This window comes from Festucalex cinctus, chromosome 7, assembly GCF_051991245.1.
Source record: "Festucalex cinctus isolate MCC-2025b chromosome 7, RoL_Fcin_1.0, whole genome shotgun sequence".
Taxonomy (NCBI): domain Eukaryota; kingdom Metazoa; phylum Chordata; class Actinopteri; order Syngnathiformes; family Syngnathidae; genus Festucalex; species Festucalex cinctus.
In genome coordinates this window covers 2,726,569-2,743,983 of record NC_135417.1, presented here as the reverse complement: position 1 = coordinate 2,743,983, position 17,415 = coordinate 2,726,569, and the positions used below count along the sequence as shown (strand labels likewise).

Sequence of the window (17,415 nt, the reverse complement as noted above, 5' to 3'; positions counted from 1 at the left end):
AAGGTTATGCCATTGTAAATATTGAACAGATGTAAACTTACCGTTTTCCCAGCAGAACAGAGAAGATGTAAACGGCTCTTATCACACCCCAACGCACGGGGTAATCATTCAGGAAAAATTTTCAGAGAAATTCAGAGACCAGGCTGGCTTGAAATGAAAAATGAAACAAATGGAAAATGTTGCTGACATTCTGATTTACACATTCCAGATCATAAACAAGAGGAGGATGCCCAGTAGGACATTTTGGTTTTTGTGTGTGCAACAATGAATTTCCACATTTCCTAACGAGTCCTCACTTGTGTTTTTTAAATCATAAAAAAATGCTATTTTAACAGAGGATTGTGTTCAATCTGTATTGCTACTGTGTAGTGGAATCTCTTTTGGGTTTTCCCCACATTCCCCATTAATCCTCTGCCACAGGATAGAAAGAAAGAAAGAACAATTTCCTGGCTTTCTAATATTCTGCTTCCTTTTTCATACTTTTACACACATACACATGCACACAGTAATTTTTCCACTGGCAGGATTTGAAACGATCACAGCTATATGCCACAGCCAAGGTCACTTGGACGCTTTGAAATCTATTTACGCAGGTTTTGACGCAGCAAAAGTTGACTTCAACTGAAAAGTTTGGCCACACCATCTAAATGAGAAAATGTGTGAAAGCTTTTGATCCTTGTGTTCACAATCATCTCGTCCCAGGGTCACATAGTGCCACCTAGCGGCCATTTCATGTCAATAGATAACCACAACAGGATGCTTTGAACAAAGATCACATTTATTCTTTCCAGGGAGAATTCCACAGTGTTACAAAATGCATGAACAGAAACAGACTAATGTAAACATGAATTGAATTTGCAGACAAAAGGACAACACCGGTCAATCAAATCACTATTAAACATGTGCAGTATGTGTGTGTACGTTGTGTGTGTCTTTCCTCCTTGCAGCCTTCACTACTTCTTCCCGGGCTTTTCGTTGAACTCCAGGAAGAACTCGTTGCAGGCCACAGTGAGGGCACCCACCAGATAGATGAATTCAGTGAAATCCACCTCGCCATCCCCGTTGGAGTCCAGGCTACACATCACATTTTCCACAGCCTCCTTATCTTGGGCTTTCTGCATAGAAAAGAATATTTAGGTTTTTTGTTTGTTTGTTTGTTTTTTCACCCTCATCCATTATAAGTAAGAGTGCGGCCACGATAAAGTGTTCCGCATTATATCACCGTTGCACCCCCACCATATTGCGGAATTTTAATTTAATATAATTACTATTTTTTTTGTCAGTTTTTTGTTATGGTCATTAACCGCATACAACCAGATCCAAAATAAGAATTGCGGGCCTTGTAATGTAGTACCAAACAGTGCCACAAACTTGCAGGGCAGCACTGAGTTTTACTTAATGTACAGTGAGCATAGCAGAAGAAAAAACACAAATAAAGTACAAAATGTAAAAAGAATTAAAAAAAAAATATAATAATAATAAAAAAAATTAAACAATGACAAAGAAATGAAAAAGAAAAACTTGAAAGATGTTGACAAATGAGGAAGCAAAAGAAGAAATAAAAATTTGAAAAATAAAGGAAAAAAAATAAGTATGACAAAATGAAGAAAAAGATAAAGAAAAGGAAAAGATAAAGAAATGAAGACAAAAGAAAAAAAGGAAATATGAAAAATAAAAGGAAAAGGTAAATAAGTTGCTAAAAAAAAAGATAAAAAAAAGGAAATGAAAACAAGGATAGAAAAGAGCAAAAAGCAAAACAGACGATCCGCAACTATAACCTGCAGTAATATTTGTTGTTCCCACAGGGCAGAAAAGTTTGTATGTATTGCTGCTCCATGTGTTGGTATAACATCATATTAATTTTTGCCAGCCTGTTAATGCCATTTGGCATATGTTAGCACAAAGCTAACAAAATTTTGTTATTATATGATTTGGTTGAGCATTTAGGTGTTTCCATATAAAATGTTTAAAGGGGAAATTGGCTATTTCATTTTATTAATTTCAAAACAAAAAAACAACCAATTAGAGACAGAAGCTGTCATTTGGGTTCACGTTTCTCTTCCTTACATCGAGGTAGTTGCCCAGCTCAGTGGTGAGCATGTCCTTGAGCTCGGCCTTGCTCAGCGTGTACTTGTCGCCCTCGTTGCCGGAATACTTGTGGAAGGTCTGGATCATGAGCTGCATGGCGTTCTCCAGGCTGGACGCGTTCTCGGCGTTGGGCAGAGACATGCTGCCGAGCAGACAAACAGCAGCCATCATAGAAAGCACAACGACAGCCGTTGGGGATGCGCCACAGGGAGGGTCAAGCATCATTAAGAAGAAGACAGGGAAGCCCTGAAAGCGCTCTGGTGTCAAGTGTGCTCCGTTTCCTCATGGCCGGCGTTTCGTCCGTCAGTAGGATTCCGCTACACATTATCTGATGCCGCTCTTTGGACCTCTGTCGGACATGTGAGCCGGCTGATAAAGTCTGAAACCCAAAGCTGCTCGTACAAACCAGGACCAGGACAGAACAAGGATGAGAGACATCCACACTTCCGAGAGCTTTTCATTGCTACTTAATTACAAAAACAACACAAATTTGCATTTGAATTTATTAGAACTACAATTTTGGTTGAAATTGCATGTGACTGAAAATGATGTAGAGTAATTTACAAATGTTTTGGAAAAATTACTCAAATTTCTCCTTTTATTTTGGAGCTTTTTGAGGTAAACTGCAGACATTGCGGGTTGCTCAACATTTTAGAATTTGAATCATTTGACAGTTGAAATTTTTCAAATTTGAGGTAAAAAAAAAATCCTTTAAAAAAAAAAATGATTTAAAAAAATATGTTTGTATTAATGTGGAATGTTTAAAAAAGTAGGACTTTAAATGTTGAACACTGAAGTTAGAATGATCTATATTGGTTTGAAAATGGTGAACTTGATGTACATTGTAAATATGTATATATATATATATATATATATATATATATATATATATTTTTTTTTTTTTTTTTTTGAAAGAACTTTTTGGAATATTTTTAAATTAAAATCATTGAATTGGTCCAGAGATTGTGACTTTGGGGTGATTTAAAAATAAAATTATATCTCCATTTGTTCAGGATTTGATTTTATTTTTTTAAGGTAATCTGGAAAAAAAAAAATGTTTGAAATGTTGGAAATTTTGAAGTTATGATTAATATATCAGGTGAGAATCTTTTCATTTATTTTAATTTAGGAATTTTCTCGCAGAGAATGTGGATATTTTTTTTTTTTACAGTAGAAATGCTGAACATTCTAAAGTCATAATGATTTGAATGGGTTAAAAATTTGAACTTGATGTACACTAAAAAAAACCTCAAAAGTAGTAATTTACTCAAGGGATGTACTGAATTATTTTTTTTAAAGTGTATTATGTACATTTAAGAATATTTTGACGTTGAAATGGTTTGAATTGGTTGAGAAATGTGGAGTTACAGATGTGTCAAAAAAACAGAATAATAAATTTTGAATTTTGGTGCTAAATTTCTGAATGCTTTACGCAATAACTGGCCCTTAAAAAGACAAAAGTTTCCTATCAGGGAAAAATCCAATTGGTGAGGAATAAATCCTCCTGTCAGCCAAATGATCATCCTTACCTGAATGGAGGACGAGGGCCAGCCGGAGGCTTAGGTGCACGCAGAGAGTAGAAAAACAAGCAACTGAGGAGCTGGACGAGCGGGACCCAGTCTTAAATACCCCCCTCACTCCACCCATCCCCCTTCCACATGTCAATCCTCTCTTCCTCCTCCTCCAGCTCTTTTGTTCAGACACCTGCTACCTGTCTATTGGACACATTGAAGATGTTAGATTCAACCCAACACCATCTCCGACGCAGACAAAATGGGGCCTGTAGTAACACTGAGGCATCAAGTTAATTGAATGAGCTAAATGGAGACCCAAAATACTCAAATCAGCACAAAATGAAGCCAAGGTGTCAGAAAAGATCCTGAGTAAGACGAGTAAGGTTGACGGACTCTTCAAAACATGGATGTGACTCTGGCCCTTCTTGTATATCCGAGCCCATGCACCAACACACAGTCAGACATTTTTCAACATATGTGGCATCCATATCATCCACTACAACGTCATGTCGCTAGGCGACCAGCAGCGGATCCAGTAAGAAGCTTTGAGTAACATTTGGAGGAAGGGAGTCATATTCATGACTCCTAAATTTCACAAGTTTAATTCACATCTGTGAATGATGAATGGGACCTCGCTGGTCAAAATATTTGATGTTAAATGTGTGAAGGAAATTGGAATGTACATCAATATATGACATTTGCGACCTTGTGAAGTTGAGATATTAGAGTTTTCTGATTTATGGCGGGACATCAAACATGGCTGTCGTACTCTGTCAACACGCAATGATGAAAACTAGATTTTGAGTCAACAATCTGTCTATGGCTGGATTTACACTGCAGGTCCAAGTAGCCAATTCCAATTTAATTCTTGTATTCAACCCCCCTTTTTTGGGGGGGGCTATTTCCAGTGGCAGACTTTTTTTTGTGGGTCTACTTGTGACAGACATGTCTACCAGATGTCATGCTTGTGATGGTTCTTGCATTTGAGTGAGTTGGCCCTGAACATGTTTACACATGCAAGGTTAAATATGTGGCCGGAGATAAATGTTGCAACCCTAATAAAGTGCAACATTATTTTCACTGGCTTTGCTCACTGTACCGACCGCATTGCAGCAAACCGGTGCAGTGACTTAGTACTGTATGACTTTTACACTGTTACAAATGCATGGCAGTCAGACCTCAGACGTCAAACTGGCTGTTGTGATATAGGAGGGATTCGCTTACTTTATAGAAATTTAGACAGACAGCTATATAGATAGATAGCTACAGTATATAGCTGGCTAGCTAGCTACTAGCTATATAGCCATGTACAGGGTGTTCCAAAATGTTTGACCCCATTTCGTAGGCCAATAATTTTGACAATTTTCGTTGGAATGACATCAAATTTTCACAGCTTGTGTAGAAACGTTTGAAGTTTTTGTTTGTAACATCGAGCTTACACAAAACACAGGAAAGAAAGTTCTGAATGTCATAAAAAGCACTTGGGCTGTAATTGCAAAATATAACCTGCCACTTGGTGTTGAACATTTAGGAAAATCTGTCATAGAACCAACAAATATTTGTACTTTTCTTTGTAAATTTAACCAATAAAACTTATGACCTTCAACATAAAGTGTATTTAGTTTCATTAATATCCATCAAGTAGTTTCCGAGATATGCGCATTTAGAATGGGGTCAACCATTTTGGAACACCCTGTACTGGCTAGCTAGCTACTAGCTATATAGCCATGTGCTGGCGAGCTAGCTAGTAAGCTAGACAGTTGTCAAGTCTGATGTGAGCAATCATCCAGGTCAGCAAGAGGGGCACACTTTAGTAGTATGAGAGCCAAGACGCTGCATTCACTTCAAATATCAGGCCAGAAAAGATAGCACTTCGGCACTTTGCCAAAACCTACAATGTGGCCTTGGCTTCTGAGAATTTTGCAGATTAAATGCTGATATTCTTAAAATTCTAATGAAACAGTGAAAGCTGTTCAGTGTCAGAGTTCTGCAAAGTGATGTTCTTGCATTGTTCATCCACTACAAGAAGCTCTGACTGCAGTCAATCAAAGAATGAGCTACTTGGTAAGCTGACTGGGATGAGGGGAGCTTTCCGACAGGTTGTAAAATGAACAGTGACTCAACATGCCTCAAGGTTCAGTTAAAATCTTTGCCATGTGTCATGACGGCGCATGCTCTACTAGTCAGTCATGCTTTCCATCTACTTTGTTAAAGTTGTGCTAGCCTAGCTTAACTTACGCCATCTGTTTATGCTAATAGCATCACTAAAAGACGGTTGGCAAAATTGCTCAGGACTGTATGTTTAAATGTGCCATCATTTCCACGCAAGACATGTTCACGTTTGCGTGTGTGTAGGCATAATGTTGCATGGGCGCATGGAACACAATGGATCACATCTCCTGTGTGCTCGGATCCAGTTGCAGTATTCGATGCTCATCAGGGAAACCACACGTACCTAATTTTAGAAGCACGTCAGGGGAACCACTGCGAACACATTTGGACGCACAAATGACGCCATACAACAAAATGCGGTGTCAGTATAAAGCTTTAATTGCATTCTTGACATGGGAGTTCTTCAATGTTTTCTTAGAGATCAACATGGAGGGAGCCTTGAATACAAGATGGAAGTTAGCAGGTTAGGCGGATGTGTAGGTACAAAAGATTGGTTAATTGCGTGGGGTGGAATAAAAAGAAGCACACAAGAAAGCAGCCCCAAATACGTCTCCATCTATGACGCCGCTGCGTTGGATGGGCTCTTGCTGTCGCTGACCGCTTTGGCGATGTAGCCAATCAGAGTGAGGTATTCCTGAAAGCTGACCTTTCCATCCTTGTTCTCATCTAGGCCGTTTTGCATTTCCTTGATGGCTGCTGAGCTGCTGGAGTCCTGTGATAAATCACAAGGTAGAGATGAAACAGGACAAAACAAAGAAAAAAAAAAAAAAATAAAAAAAATAAAGATAATAATAATAATAATAATAATAATGGAAAACATACTTCATTTAAAAATGAGCAACCCAGTGTACTTTGGGACCTTACATATTATAAACAGCAACAATCAAAATACATTTTTACACATGAAAGACCTCAACAAGTTTACCTATAAGTGAAATCATATATTTGTTTCTCATCTTCTTTATTGTCCAAGTAGTGCTTGTTTTGCACTTTTATTCACATCAGTTACAACAAAATGTCAGGTATTTGCTTGCCGAGTAAGCGTTTTACCTCCATGACGCTGCCAAGGTGCTTCTTTACCATCTTCTGGAAGCACTTCCCATCCATGTTCTCCTTGCCTCTGCTAGAAGTAATAAATGTGGTCACCAATGTCTTGATGGCGTCCTCCATGTCTACAGGAGGGGGAAAAAAACAAAAAAACAAATAGGAATAAATACCATAACATTGCTATTTTATGACTTGTAATTTTAATCCACCACTGTAAATACAAATCAGCACCTGTAAAAGTTCATTAGGTGACTGTCTAGTGAACACATGTATAATTCATTCTTAAATTATTTACCGGTAATTACGTAAACGGAAAACCGCCAATATTACAAACCACTAAAGGTTTCGACCATAAAGACAGAAATACTGTTAATACAAGACCGTTTTCATCACCCAGAATATTTTTTTTCTTACAATTGCTACATAATATTGTTTGTTCTGTAAGATAGGTAATCCAAACAGGTGATGTCAGCATTTACGAGGAGTGGGAGGAGAAGCGTGAGGTCAGAGGGAGAGCGAGCGGTGGACACGGTGGAAGAAGAAGAGAAGAGGTGAACACAATGAGGGCCGTGATCTCTGACGGAGGATATTTGATCCCCAGGATGCCTTTGGGGCGCATCTGGCTCAGATTACCCGCCACTGTCCGCCTGCTAACACACCTACGTTATACTTTAATAGGCAAATAAGGGATGAAAACGTCCAAGCATCAAATTTCATTCCTACTAGAGATGAGTTATCAAGTAGCTCTAATTATGAATACGGTGGTTAGATATCTCATTGAGGCATTTTTAGAGTGGGTGGGCGGGTGGGTGTTACAGCGTAAAACATTTTTTTGATGCTCTTTTTTAAACAACCTAAATCGGAATTGGTATCAAGGCAGGCAAAATGTGTGTTAGAGCGAAGTCACCCACACTATAAGGAACAATTATTCATGATCTGTTGCGTCTGTCCTCGAGCTGATCCTACTCTGAATTTGCTTATCAGCCAATCACAGGGCACATCTAAACAAACAGCCATTCACACTCACACCCATGCACAATTGAAAGTCTTCAGCAAACCGAACATGCATGACGTTTTTGGAATGTGGTGGAAGCCACAGTGCCATGAGAACACTCACGCCAACACCGTAGCAGAGAGTCGAACCCAGAACCAACTGTTAACCACTATTTATTTCACTTGTGATGAACAGACACAGATACTGTATGTAATTCTATTCTGTTTCTCTTTTTTGATTGCATAATTTCCTGTTAGAGCCAGTGAATATTTTCTTCCACTATAGTGAGTTGATGTTGTGTAATACAAGATGCGGAATGTTATTAAAATTATTTGGAGCAGAGCTGCTGAGTTGTTGTGTAATAAATATAAACACAACAAAGCTATGCAGAGGATTATTATCATTATGAGGAGCCTGCTGAATGGCACTTTCAAATTACACTAGACTAAGTGCAATTTTTGGAGAAATTGTGTGGGAATGCTGAAAGCCAATAGGTGAATGCTAAGATTTGAATGCACGTGGAATGCTTATAAAGTAAATTGAGAGATAAATTCTGAAATTATAACCTCCTGGTTACTGGACAATGTGCTTTAGCAACTGTGGCACCGAGCAGTATCAGACACCTGGTAATGATGATATGTATGGAAGTGGACGTGGAAAGTGATACTTAGAAAAGGTTAAATTTCTGTCCCATTGAAAATTAAAGGAGAAAAGTTGATATTAAATGTGAAATTGTGCAAATACTGTAAGTAATGTGGAGTCAGTCGATAAATACCCAGGGAGGCATTCATTTTTTTTAAGCTAGTTGAAATTTGAACAATTTAAATTGGAAGTATTATGTGGGAGTTGTTACGTGGCAAAAAAAGTGTGGAGAAAAAGCATTCCCACAAAATTGGCTGAACAATCCTAAACCTGTCTGACTCACTGGATAAAAAAAAAAAAATTACTTGATACTATTCCACTCCAGTCCTGTTGGGGGCAGTAATGCACATTACAAAAGTGGATGCAACCTGCAACACACAACAAGCTTTTTTTCTCACCGTTTCTATACGCTCGATCTGGTACTTGACCCCGATGCAAGCAGACGACAACGGTAAAAAGTTAACAAATACAGCACTTTACTACTTCAGGTTCCACTGATTGCATAATGCAGTACTACTCGTATTGACTATCCTCCACATTCAAAAACGGACAACTATTTGAAGGCAGCTGTCATGGATCAAACTCGGAGTCCCCCATGTGGAACCGATCATTATCCTTGTAGTGCGGTGGAGGCCTCGCTGCAAGATTTCCACAGAAGAAAGGCGGAATGATTGACTGAGTGGGTGACTCGGAAAAAGACAGTCAGGAAACAGCCTAGCCAGTGATGGCGATTGCCTGCTTGGAGCCATTTTGTTGTTGTCTTTGTTGCCTAGGAACTGCAGATAAATCCCCCATGTGACGCGGATGTCACAACACAATGCTTGCTTAGACTGAGCACACACATTGGTCCACACCCACAGACACACACCCTCGCGTACACACATCCCAAGCAGTAATAATTACGTTGGCTGCATTAACCTAATTACTGAGTGAGGCCCAACGCACATCAGGATTGTGTTTCATGGAGGCACTGCCACACAAACACACATTTTTTTCCGACATACTAGTGAGCATCTGTCATCTGCTTGCTTTTCATCATCATATTGAATTATTTAACAGTGCACTAACGTTGTCCCAACACCTTTGGAACAACAGCTCGGCAGAAAGCACACCAACCGGCAGGCCGCCGCCCATTAGCAAGCGCTCCAAGTGTAACGAGATCAACATGAAACGGACCAAGGGGCTCGTACCAGGGCGAGAATGTTACGGATTGTGAGGAGACGAAGGGAAGTGGTGCACTAGCGAAGCTGAATAAAAGCACGAGGCAGGCTGCTTGTGTGCACATTAGCACGTGGTTTGCCCTCAAGAATGACTCACAGGGTTTGAGCAAGGCCCAGTTTATATTGTGGTCTGACTGCACTTGGAATTCAATGTAATAAAAAGAGGGGGGGAAAAAAAAACTCTGGATACGAGACAAAGGAGGTAAAGGATCAGAAAATGTGACGCATGGATGTGGCATTTACGCTATCGTTCAAAAGTTTGGGGTAATTAAAATTACAACAGAACAGAAATACAGTCGTTAGTGTTAATGTGGTTAAACAAAAACAGTGCTGTTTTGTTTAAAAACAAAAAAGGACATTTACTAGGAATCCCAAAATCCCTAAAAAATTCTCAAGACTTTCACTCAGAAACTCAGAGGTCATTGCAAATATCCCCAAACCTCAGTTCAGTGAGTATCGTGAGCTTTATCTCCGCACACGTGTTGCTTTTTCTTTGGCTTTTGTGTCCTTTGAGACAGGATAGTAGCTATTAGGAAGTACAGTTAAAAATGAGAAAAGACTTTTATTATTCCCCCTCTGACAGCTAACTTATTTGGTACTTGTATGACAAGATTGTTAAAATGTTACTTGGAAAAACTGCCTGGGCAGGTCAAAACATTTATGATAATGACAGTTCGCCCATTAATGGTTATTCCTATGGGGAAATAAAAAATGACCAGCATTACTTGGTTTATTTCTTTCCACAGTACTTATTTAATCTTCTATCCTCTTATCAAGAGTTGTCAAAAAGCATTTCAAAAGCTTTTACATATCTGTCCCTACTCGGTTGGACAAAACTTTAGTCATGTCACATTGTTTGCATGTCACGAGTGAGTGTGAGGAAACAAGACTGACGAGAGGCAAACAAACACATGCGTTGTACATGATACACAGCGTGTCTGTCAGATTGGAGAGTCAATGTTGCAAGTAGAAAGACAAGTAGAAACCAGTTGAGAGGCAAAGCAGGTTAGCAACGCCCAAAGGCAAACTACTAACCTCGTTACTTTGTAGCAACAAAACACTTGTAGTGGGGTTCATTTTATGAGCATAACAGACAGTTCCACCAGTTTGAACACTTCATATATATATATATATATATATATATATATATATATATATATATATATATATATATATATATATATATATATATATATATATATATATATATATATATATATATATATATATATATATATATATAGGCACATGTGCAGTGTTTAGTGGATGATTCATAGAGCAAGAACATTCCTAAGTATTTGATTTTTCAAAAGCTTTCATATTTAGCTATGTGGAATTTATTTAAAAAAAAAAAAAAAAAAAAAACTAAGACAGAACCCACTGTGTAGCTTTTTATCTGATAAGAAAGAAAGAAAGAAAGAAAGAAAGAAAGAAAGAAAGAAAGAAAGAAAGAAAGAAAGAAAGAAAACTGTTGTAATATTTAAAAATAAAAAATAAAAACAGCCCTTTGGAATGTTATGAGAGTCGTATGGCTACAAGAAGAAAAGGTGCAATTGCAAAATGCTTTAGAAATGTAACATTTCAACTCAACACATCTATTTTTCCCCAGTAACATTACTTTCATAGTATTGTCATTCTTGAAAAATGACGTTCATGTACAGTGGTGCTTTCAGATATGAGTTTAATTGGTTCCCTACTCACAAATCAAAAGACTCATCTCAAACCATCTGTCCTCATTGAAAAGAATGGAAATGCCATTAATTCGTTCCAGTCAGCCCGCAATTTTTTTCTTTATTTAAAAAAAAAAAAAAGTAACACTATAATATTCGATAAAAACAGAGTAGCAACATAATTCTCCTTCTAGTGCACGCGTGTATGCAGTATGACTATACATGGAGACGGTCACAACTATTGAGTAAGCTGCAGTAAGACCAGTCATTTTTTGCAGAGGATAAAGGAAATATTCCTGTAAGTATTGTTATATTGTTGGACTACATGTGTTGCTCTACGGCAGGGTTCCCCAATTCCGGTCCTCGAGGGCCGCAGGACTGCAGGATTTCCATTTTTCCGCCTACCAACACACCTGGCTTATTATATGAATCAGGTGTGTTGGTAGGTGTAAAAATGAAAAAACCTCGAGGACCGGAATTGGGGTTCTACGGTTTGTGTCCAAAATCAATTTCTTAAAAAGTTATAACGCCACAACACTAATGCTATATGCTAGCCCCTTTACGGCTTTTTGCATTGTTTGTTAGCATCACACTCAACAGTCTCTGCTAGGGCAAAGTTATGTAGTTGTTTTACAATCACAATGTTTCCATACAATGCAACTTTGTTTTGCTTAGTTTGACAGTAAAGTGCAATAGGGAGTGGCATTACATAATTTGAAGCTTTTTCTTCGATTAATTGTTTGTTGTTAACTATTTGACAAATTGCAATTTGAGTTCAATCTCCATTTTTTTTGTTTTTAACCCATAACATGAAAAACACGCAAGTCAGGTTACTCGTATCTCAATTCTTTTCTGTAGTCTAATAATTACAATACATTCAGTATGGAGCTCATATTCATATACTTTAATAATCTTTTTTTGGGGTGGGGTTGTGATTTGCAGATGTTTCAGTACTTTCCCACCCCTCAGCTACACTAAAAAGGTGTGACTGTTACACTTCCTCTTTCTTGTCATCACCCAAGCATAAACACACACTCGAGTAGAACAAAATAATACTGATAAGCAGAAGAAAGATACAAAATCGGACGAGTCCGTTACTCAGGTCACACGTGCCAAAACTGCGTAACGGAGACATGAGGGGGTTTTCGGATATGGTGTGGAGTCTTGTGTTTAGATGAAGCCCAAACTACTGCTGACAATATGCACAATGAGCAACGGCAGGAGTGACACTGGCCTCATGAATAAGTCACCGTGACACGGCTTGGGTTTCCCTGGACGTGTAAAGGGGCACGGGTTCGTTTACCACCGACGACAACCTGATCCGCCGGGACGGCTCAGTGAGCGCGCGAGAGAGAAAAAAAAAAAAAAAAAAAAAAAAGCAATGCAACAGTCACGAGATGGTGTTGAAATAAGCTACAATTAAAACATTGTTGAGGAATAAAAAACAATATGGTAGAAAAGAAGGAAAAATCCACACTCACCGTCAAGATTTGAGGAGGGAAGGAAGAAAAGGCAATAAGCGCAGCAGCTCCTTCTTTTTCCTCTGAGCTAGATGAGGCAGCAACACATATCTTTTCCGTGATTTAACTTCTCGCTGCCGCGGCCAACTTTTTTTCACTGTCACAGGGCGTGTGCATGCGCGGGGGAGAAGGAATGTGGACAGGGGCGCCCGCCGCTTGCTTTGCTCGAGCAACCGTTGACGTTCACGCTCATCCCGGCCTGTGCCATGCAATTGCAACACCTTTGTTACTTTTTTTTGGGGGGCAACTTTTCTCTCATTTTCTACTTTTTCCAGCGTCTCTTGCATTACATGTGGGAACAAGTATGTGTGTTTGTGTGTGTGTTCTCACAGATGCAACAAGTGCCACGCCCTGAAACTTTGCTCACTTATGCAAAGAATGGGAAGATGGTTGCTCACTGGGGAGTAAAAGTTTGAACAAAAACACAACACAGAACGCCTTTAAACATATATGCAGACATCTCAAAAGTTTTGGAACAGCAATGTCAATTCCTTTGTTTTGCTTTGTATGCTGAATACATTTGGGTTTCAGATTCAAAGATGAATATGAGGCAAAAGCTCATAATTCCAGCTTTTATTTCATTGTACTTATTTCTAGATGTGATAAACAACTCAAGACAGAGCACCTCTTGGATCATACGCAGATCCTTTCTTTCGCCGCACCTTAATCTTGATCTTATCAGACCATAAAACTTTGCTCCAAAACTTTTGTGAATAATCCCTGTACTCCTTAATCCAATAATCCAATCTGGTCCAAAACACACAAACTGATCTGTGTAGCTTGGTGGAGGTAATGCATTCTGAAGTCTACAAAACCATTTCGTCTGGCAATTTACCGTAAAGGGCTTCAAAACTAATTGTGAGAATCTAGTTTGTAACAAGCTAATGACCTAGAACGCAATGCCAACACAACAAAGTACTGATATGGGGGAAAACGGGAAGGTTTTATGTCAATCACCAGACTTAAACCTAACAGAGTGTGCATTTTACCTCCTGGCGAGGAGACAGAAGGGCAAAACAAACAAGAACTTAAAGTGGCCGCAGTAAAGGCTTGGCAAAGTATTTTAATTGAGGAATGCAACAGTCTGGCGAAGTCAAACAAAAGCTGCTTTGTTCTGAGTTGTTTTCAACACATCTAGATGCAAATACCATGAACTAAATAAGCAGGAATTCTGAACTTTCTGCCTGTATTTATCTTTTGAGACAACAAAATCAAAGGAACTGACCTTCCTGTTCCATTACTTTTGAAGGGGACTGTATTTATGCATGTGTGTGCAAAAGTGAGGGTGTGTTCAGAACAGCCGGGGCTGCTTCTAACGGTGCAAGAAAAACCACACAAAAACATTGCAGTTGAGTCAAACCTTCTGACCGACCGTATGGCACGCAGACACGTGAATGACATCACACGATTGGTTGAATCTCTCCCTCGGTATTGTTGGCCAATCAGCTGCCAGCACTGCTCCAAGTTGCACACTCCATTGAGGCTCCTATCCAAAGGGAGGACAATTACGTTCAGTGAATGTGTCACTCTCAACAGTTAATGGAGACTTGAATGTGAGCAGATGTGGTTTAGGAAGGATATGTAGCTCTGTCACCATCTGGTGGACGTTTATCTGAACTGCATGTATGTTTAAAAAAAAAAAAAAAGGAAAGGAAAGGAAAAGAAAAAAAAAAAGCATGGAATTTTCCACACTTGCAGTGCATTCATCTGCTCCACAGTCCGGATTTACTATTTTTACAGATTACATAGAAAATATATTGTGTTAAGATGTGATTAGAATGTGAAACATTAGAAATGTATTCTATCAAGACACAGACAGTATATAAAATAGTTTTGTTGGACATATAATTAACTTTGTCAGGGCACACCCCTTACAAGAATACGAGGGTCCGGTGACTGTAAACACAGGGCCCGTTGTTGTGAGTCATCACTTTAACTTTATGTGTAATTGTTGCCCTATTATTTGTCTATGCGTGCAAGTACTTGCTAGCAGATGACTAAATGGACCATTAGGTGTTCTGTTTTAAAAGAGACACACAGTTAAAAGACAAGAATTACGTTTGATGTTAATTTAGTAATTTGAAATTACTCATCCCCTAATTTCAATATATGAAATCAATTCAGCACATCTACGGGGGAGTGCGACAACACAAGTAGTGCTTTGTGAGCTATTTTAGTTTAGATTTTTTACTTTTAGCCAGAATTAAAAGTTAGTTCTGAAGAAAACATAAAAAAAGGAAGAATTTTAGTTTATACATTTAAAAAAACAAAAACAAAAAAACAGCTCAATTGATCACTTAGTGCAGCCGATCAGTGAATGTGGTGCATGCAGCAGAGACACATCTGCCGACACAAATTCTGCATATGAAATGGTGCAGCAACTCAAAAACGCTTAAAAATGTCATTACTCACCACACATACTGCAGATGTCTGGTTTGGAGAAGAACTACAGAGTCAGATTTTGGACGGATGATAAATGCATAGATATTTAGATAAATCGGGATAGCTCAATGATACCACCAGAGTGATGCGTTTAACATCCAAGACTCACTGCCAGATGTTGGCTCTGATGTTGTCACACATATAATTATCTGATTAATGCGTGACGCTAAAACAGATGTGTGAACACATGCCACAGAAACAGCAATGTCCCGATTCTGGGAGTTGTGCTAATAAATCACTGATGGGGGTGGGGGGGCTAATAAAGACACTTTTATATTGCCGGAAAAGGTTTTTTGAATCAAGTATTCTATTGATTGATTATCCCATCAATTAATTGGGTACTTAGGGAAAATAAACTAAGCATTATTTGACAATAACGTGCATGTGAGGTGCAGGTCATTCTCACATTCGACTGTAGTGTGTGACTTTTAATGTATATGGCTTTAAAAGGCGGAGCTTGCCCAGGTGAGTAACAAGGGCATCTGCGAAGGAGAATGTAGAGTTGGCTTGCTGCTAACTGGGTAACCAGTTCACCAGTATGCATGTTGACAGCATTTGTATGAATGAATTTGCTTGCTTAGCATGTGTAGTTTTCTTAACATTTGTTCAATGAAGCGACTGACAGGGTTCTGGCCGATGAGTCTAAACTTGCGTAAATAAATAGTGGCGGAGGTTGTATAAGGAAATACAATACAGTAAGTACAGCATTTGGAAACATACAACTGGTGACTCACTAGTCACCTTCGTGTCCAATAATTGAAGGAAACACAACCCTGGCCTCGGTGTGTCACTTATTTCTTATTCTTCTGCCAGCTAGTTTAAACTGAGCAGACTCAAATTAAGCCCAGAGCATTCATGGATGGATGTAAAGACCAACTCCAGACATAAATCACTCACTAATTGAGCAGTATTGTGGCAGTACTATGGCAAATGTGCACAAGTGGTTTAATGGTTTTGTCAAGTTTGGCGGCATTACTGGACAATTGTCTGACTAGCACCTTTCTTCTTCAAGGAGTGGGGGAAAAAAACACAGTTGAAGTGCTACAGGGAAAGAAATAAAGTCATAAAACAGGTACAATTACAGTGCCGGCGTCGCCAAAACTTTTTGCGAACGAGCCACTTGGGTTCGGGAGCTGACAAGCCTTATTAGTTCAGCCAAAGCCTTGACAGGATGTGCATTAGGGAGACAGTTATAGCGCTAACAAGCTCTGTGGCTTCATCATCCAAAACCTACTTTGCAGAAGTTTTCAGGTCCCTTACATCCTACTCTGAGTCATCAGTGAGGAAGAAAAGTGCAGTTGCACCTAAGTGAGTTTATGACGATCAATCAAAATGGCTGGTAGGATATCGTAAGATATGAGTGGTATTTTGGATGAAAAGTAATGCTTGAAGTCAACTGACTACAAAAGTACTGTATAAAAAACGACCAAGATGAATAATTGCTAAACTTTTCTCACCATTTATGCGATTTATAACTTGTAAGAAAGCCAACACTTTGCTTCTCAACTTTCAGGCATGCTTCACATTATAGCCGAAAGCAACATATTCCAGTTAAAAAACAAACAAACAAAAAACTCACAGGTCATTTAAACAAAATAAACAAACCTAAAAGCAGTTTAAAAACACCAACAACAACAACAACATAAATTTAGCACAAACATTAGCCAAAACCGTTTTCACGCCTACCTAGGATGGAGGGCCATAGCCGGCCGGGTAACCAGTAAACCGGAAATTGCCTCAACTGCTTCCGGGATGATAAAAGATTTTGTTTTTTCCGCTTTTGCGCCAAATCACGACTGACTTTTGATTTGTCAAATAAAACGCCAATCAATAAAACTGAGCAAATCACACTATTAGACGGACACTTGGATTTACTGTACCGCAATTTGTTTGCGTCCGTGTGTTTTTTCTTGCTTTCCAAAAATGCTTCAATATTACTTACACACCATGCCATTAGGCTAAGTACCATTAAATCTAATAGTCGTGTCATCAGACATGTCTGCAGGGCAGTAGACAATCAGTCACACCTATGAACAATTTAGAGTTTGCATTAAATTGCATTCTTTTGGAATGTGGGAGAAAGCAGGAGTACCTGAAGATAACTCA

At 38.8% G+C, this 17,415-nt stretch overlaps 2 protein-coding genes across 6 annotated transcripts; both read right to left on the bottom strand.

The window, feature by feature from the left end:
- Positions 1-757: 757 nt before the first annotated feature.
- Positions 758-17,222, bottom strand: s100t (S100 calcium binding protein T). Of its 3 annotated transcripts, none has more exons than XM_077526364.1 (4): positions 16,996-17,222; positions 14,228-14,353; positions 2,068-2,230; positions 758-1,115 (listed from the first exon to the last, which is right to left on the bottom strand). In XM_077526364.1, exons 1-4 carry the CDS (start codon positions 17,010-17,012, stop codon positions 954-956), a joined length of 468 nt encoding a protein of 155 aa, XP_077382490.1. In that variant the 5' UTR covers positions 17,013-17,222; the 3' UTR covers positions 758-953. The 3 variants fall into 3 exon arrangements, with proteins under 3 accessions (XP_077382490.1, XP_077382491.1, XP_077382492.1); XM_077526365.1 differs by having other exon boundaries at positions 14,240-14,353; positions 16,996-17,221; XM_077526366.1 differs by lacking the exons at positions 14,228-14,353; positions 16,996-17,222 and adding an exon at positions 3,618-3,665.
- LOC144022006 (protein S100-A13) lies at positions 6,130-17,031 on the bottom strand. Of its 3 annotated transcripts, XM_077526368.1 has the most exons (4): positions 16,996-17,031; positions 14,240-14,353; positions 6,825-6,946; positions 6,130-6,486 (listed from the first exon to the last, which is right to left on the bottom strand). In XM_077526368.1, the coding sequence occupies exons 3-4, from the start codon at positions 6,942-6,944 to the stop codon at positions 6,331-6,333; spliced, it is 276 nt and encodes a 91-aa protein (XP_077382494.1). In that variant the 5' UTR covers positions 6,945-6,946; positions 14,240-14,353; positions 16,996-17,031; the 3' UTR covers positions 6,130-6,330. The 3 variants fall into 3 exon arrangements, with proteins under 3 accessions (XP_077382494.1, XP_077382495.1, XP_077382493.1); XM_077526369.1 differs by lacking the exon at positions 16,996-17,031 and having other exon boundaries at positions 14,228-14,353; XM_077526367.1 differs by lacking the exons at positions 14,240-14,353; positions 16,996-17,031 and adding an exon at positions 12,829-13,054.
- Positions 17,223-17,415: the final 193 nt, after the last annotated feature.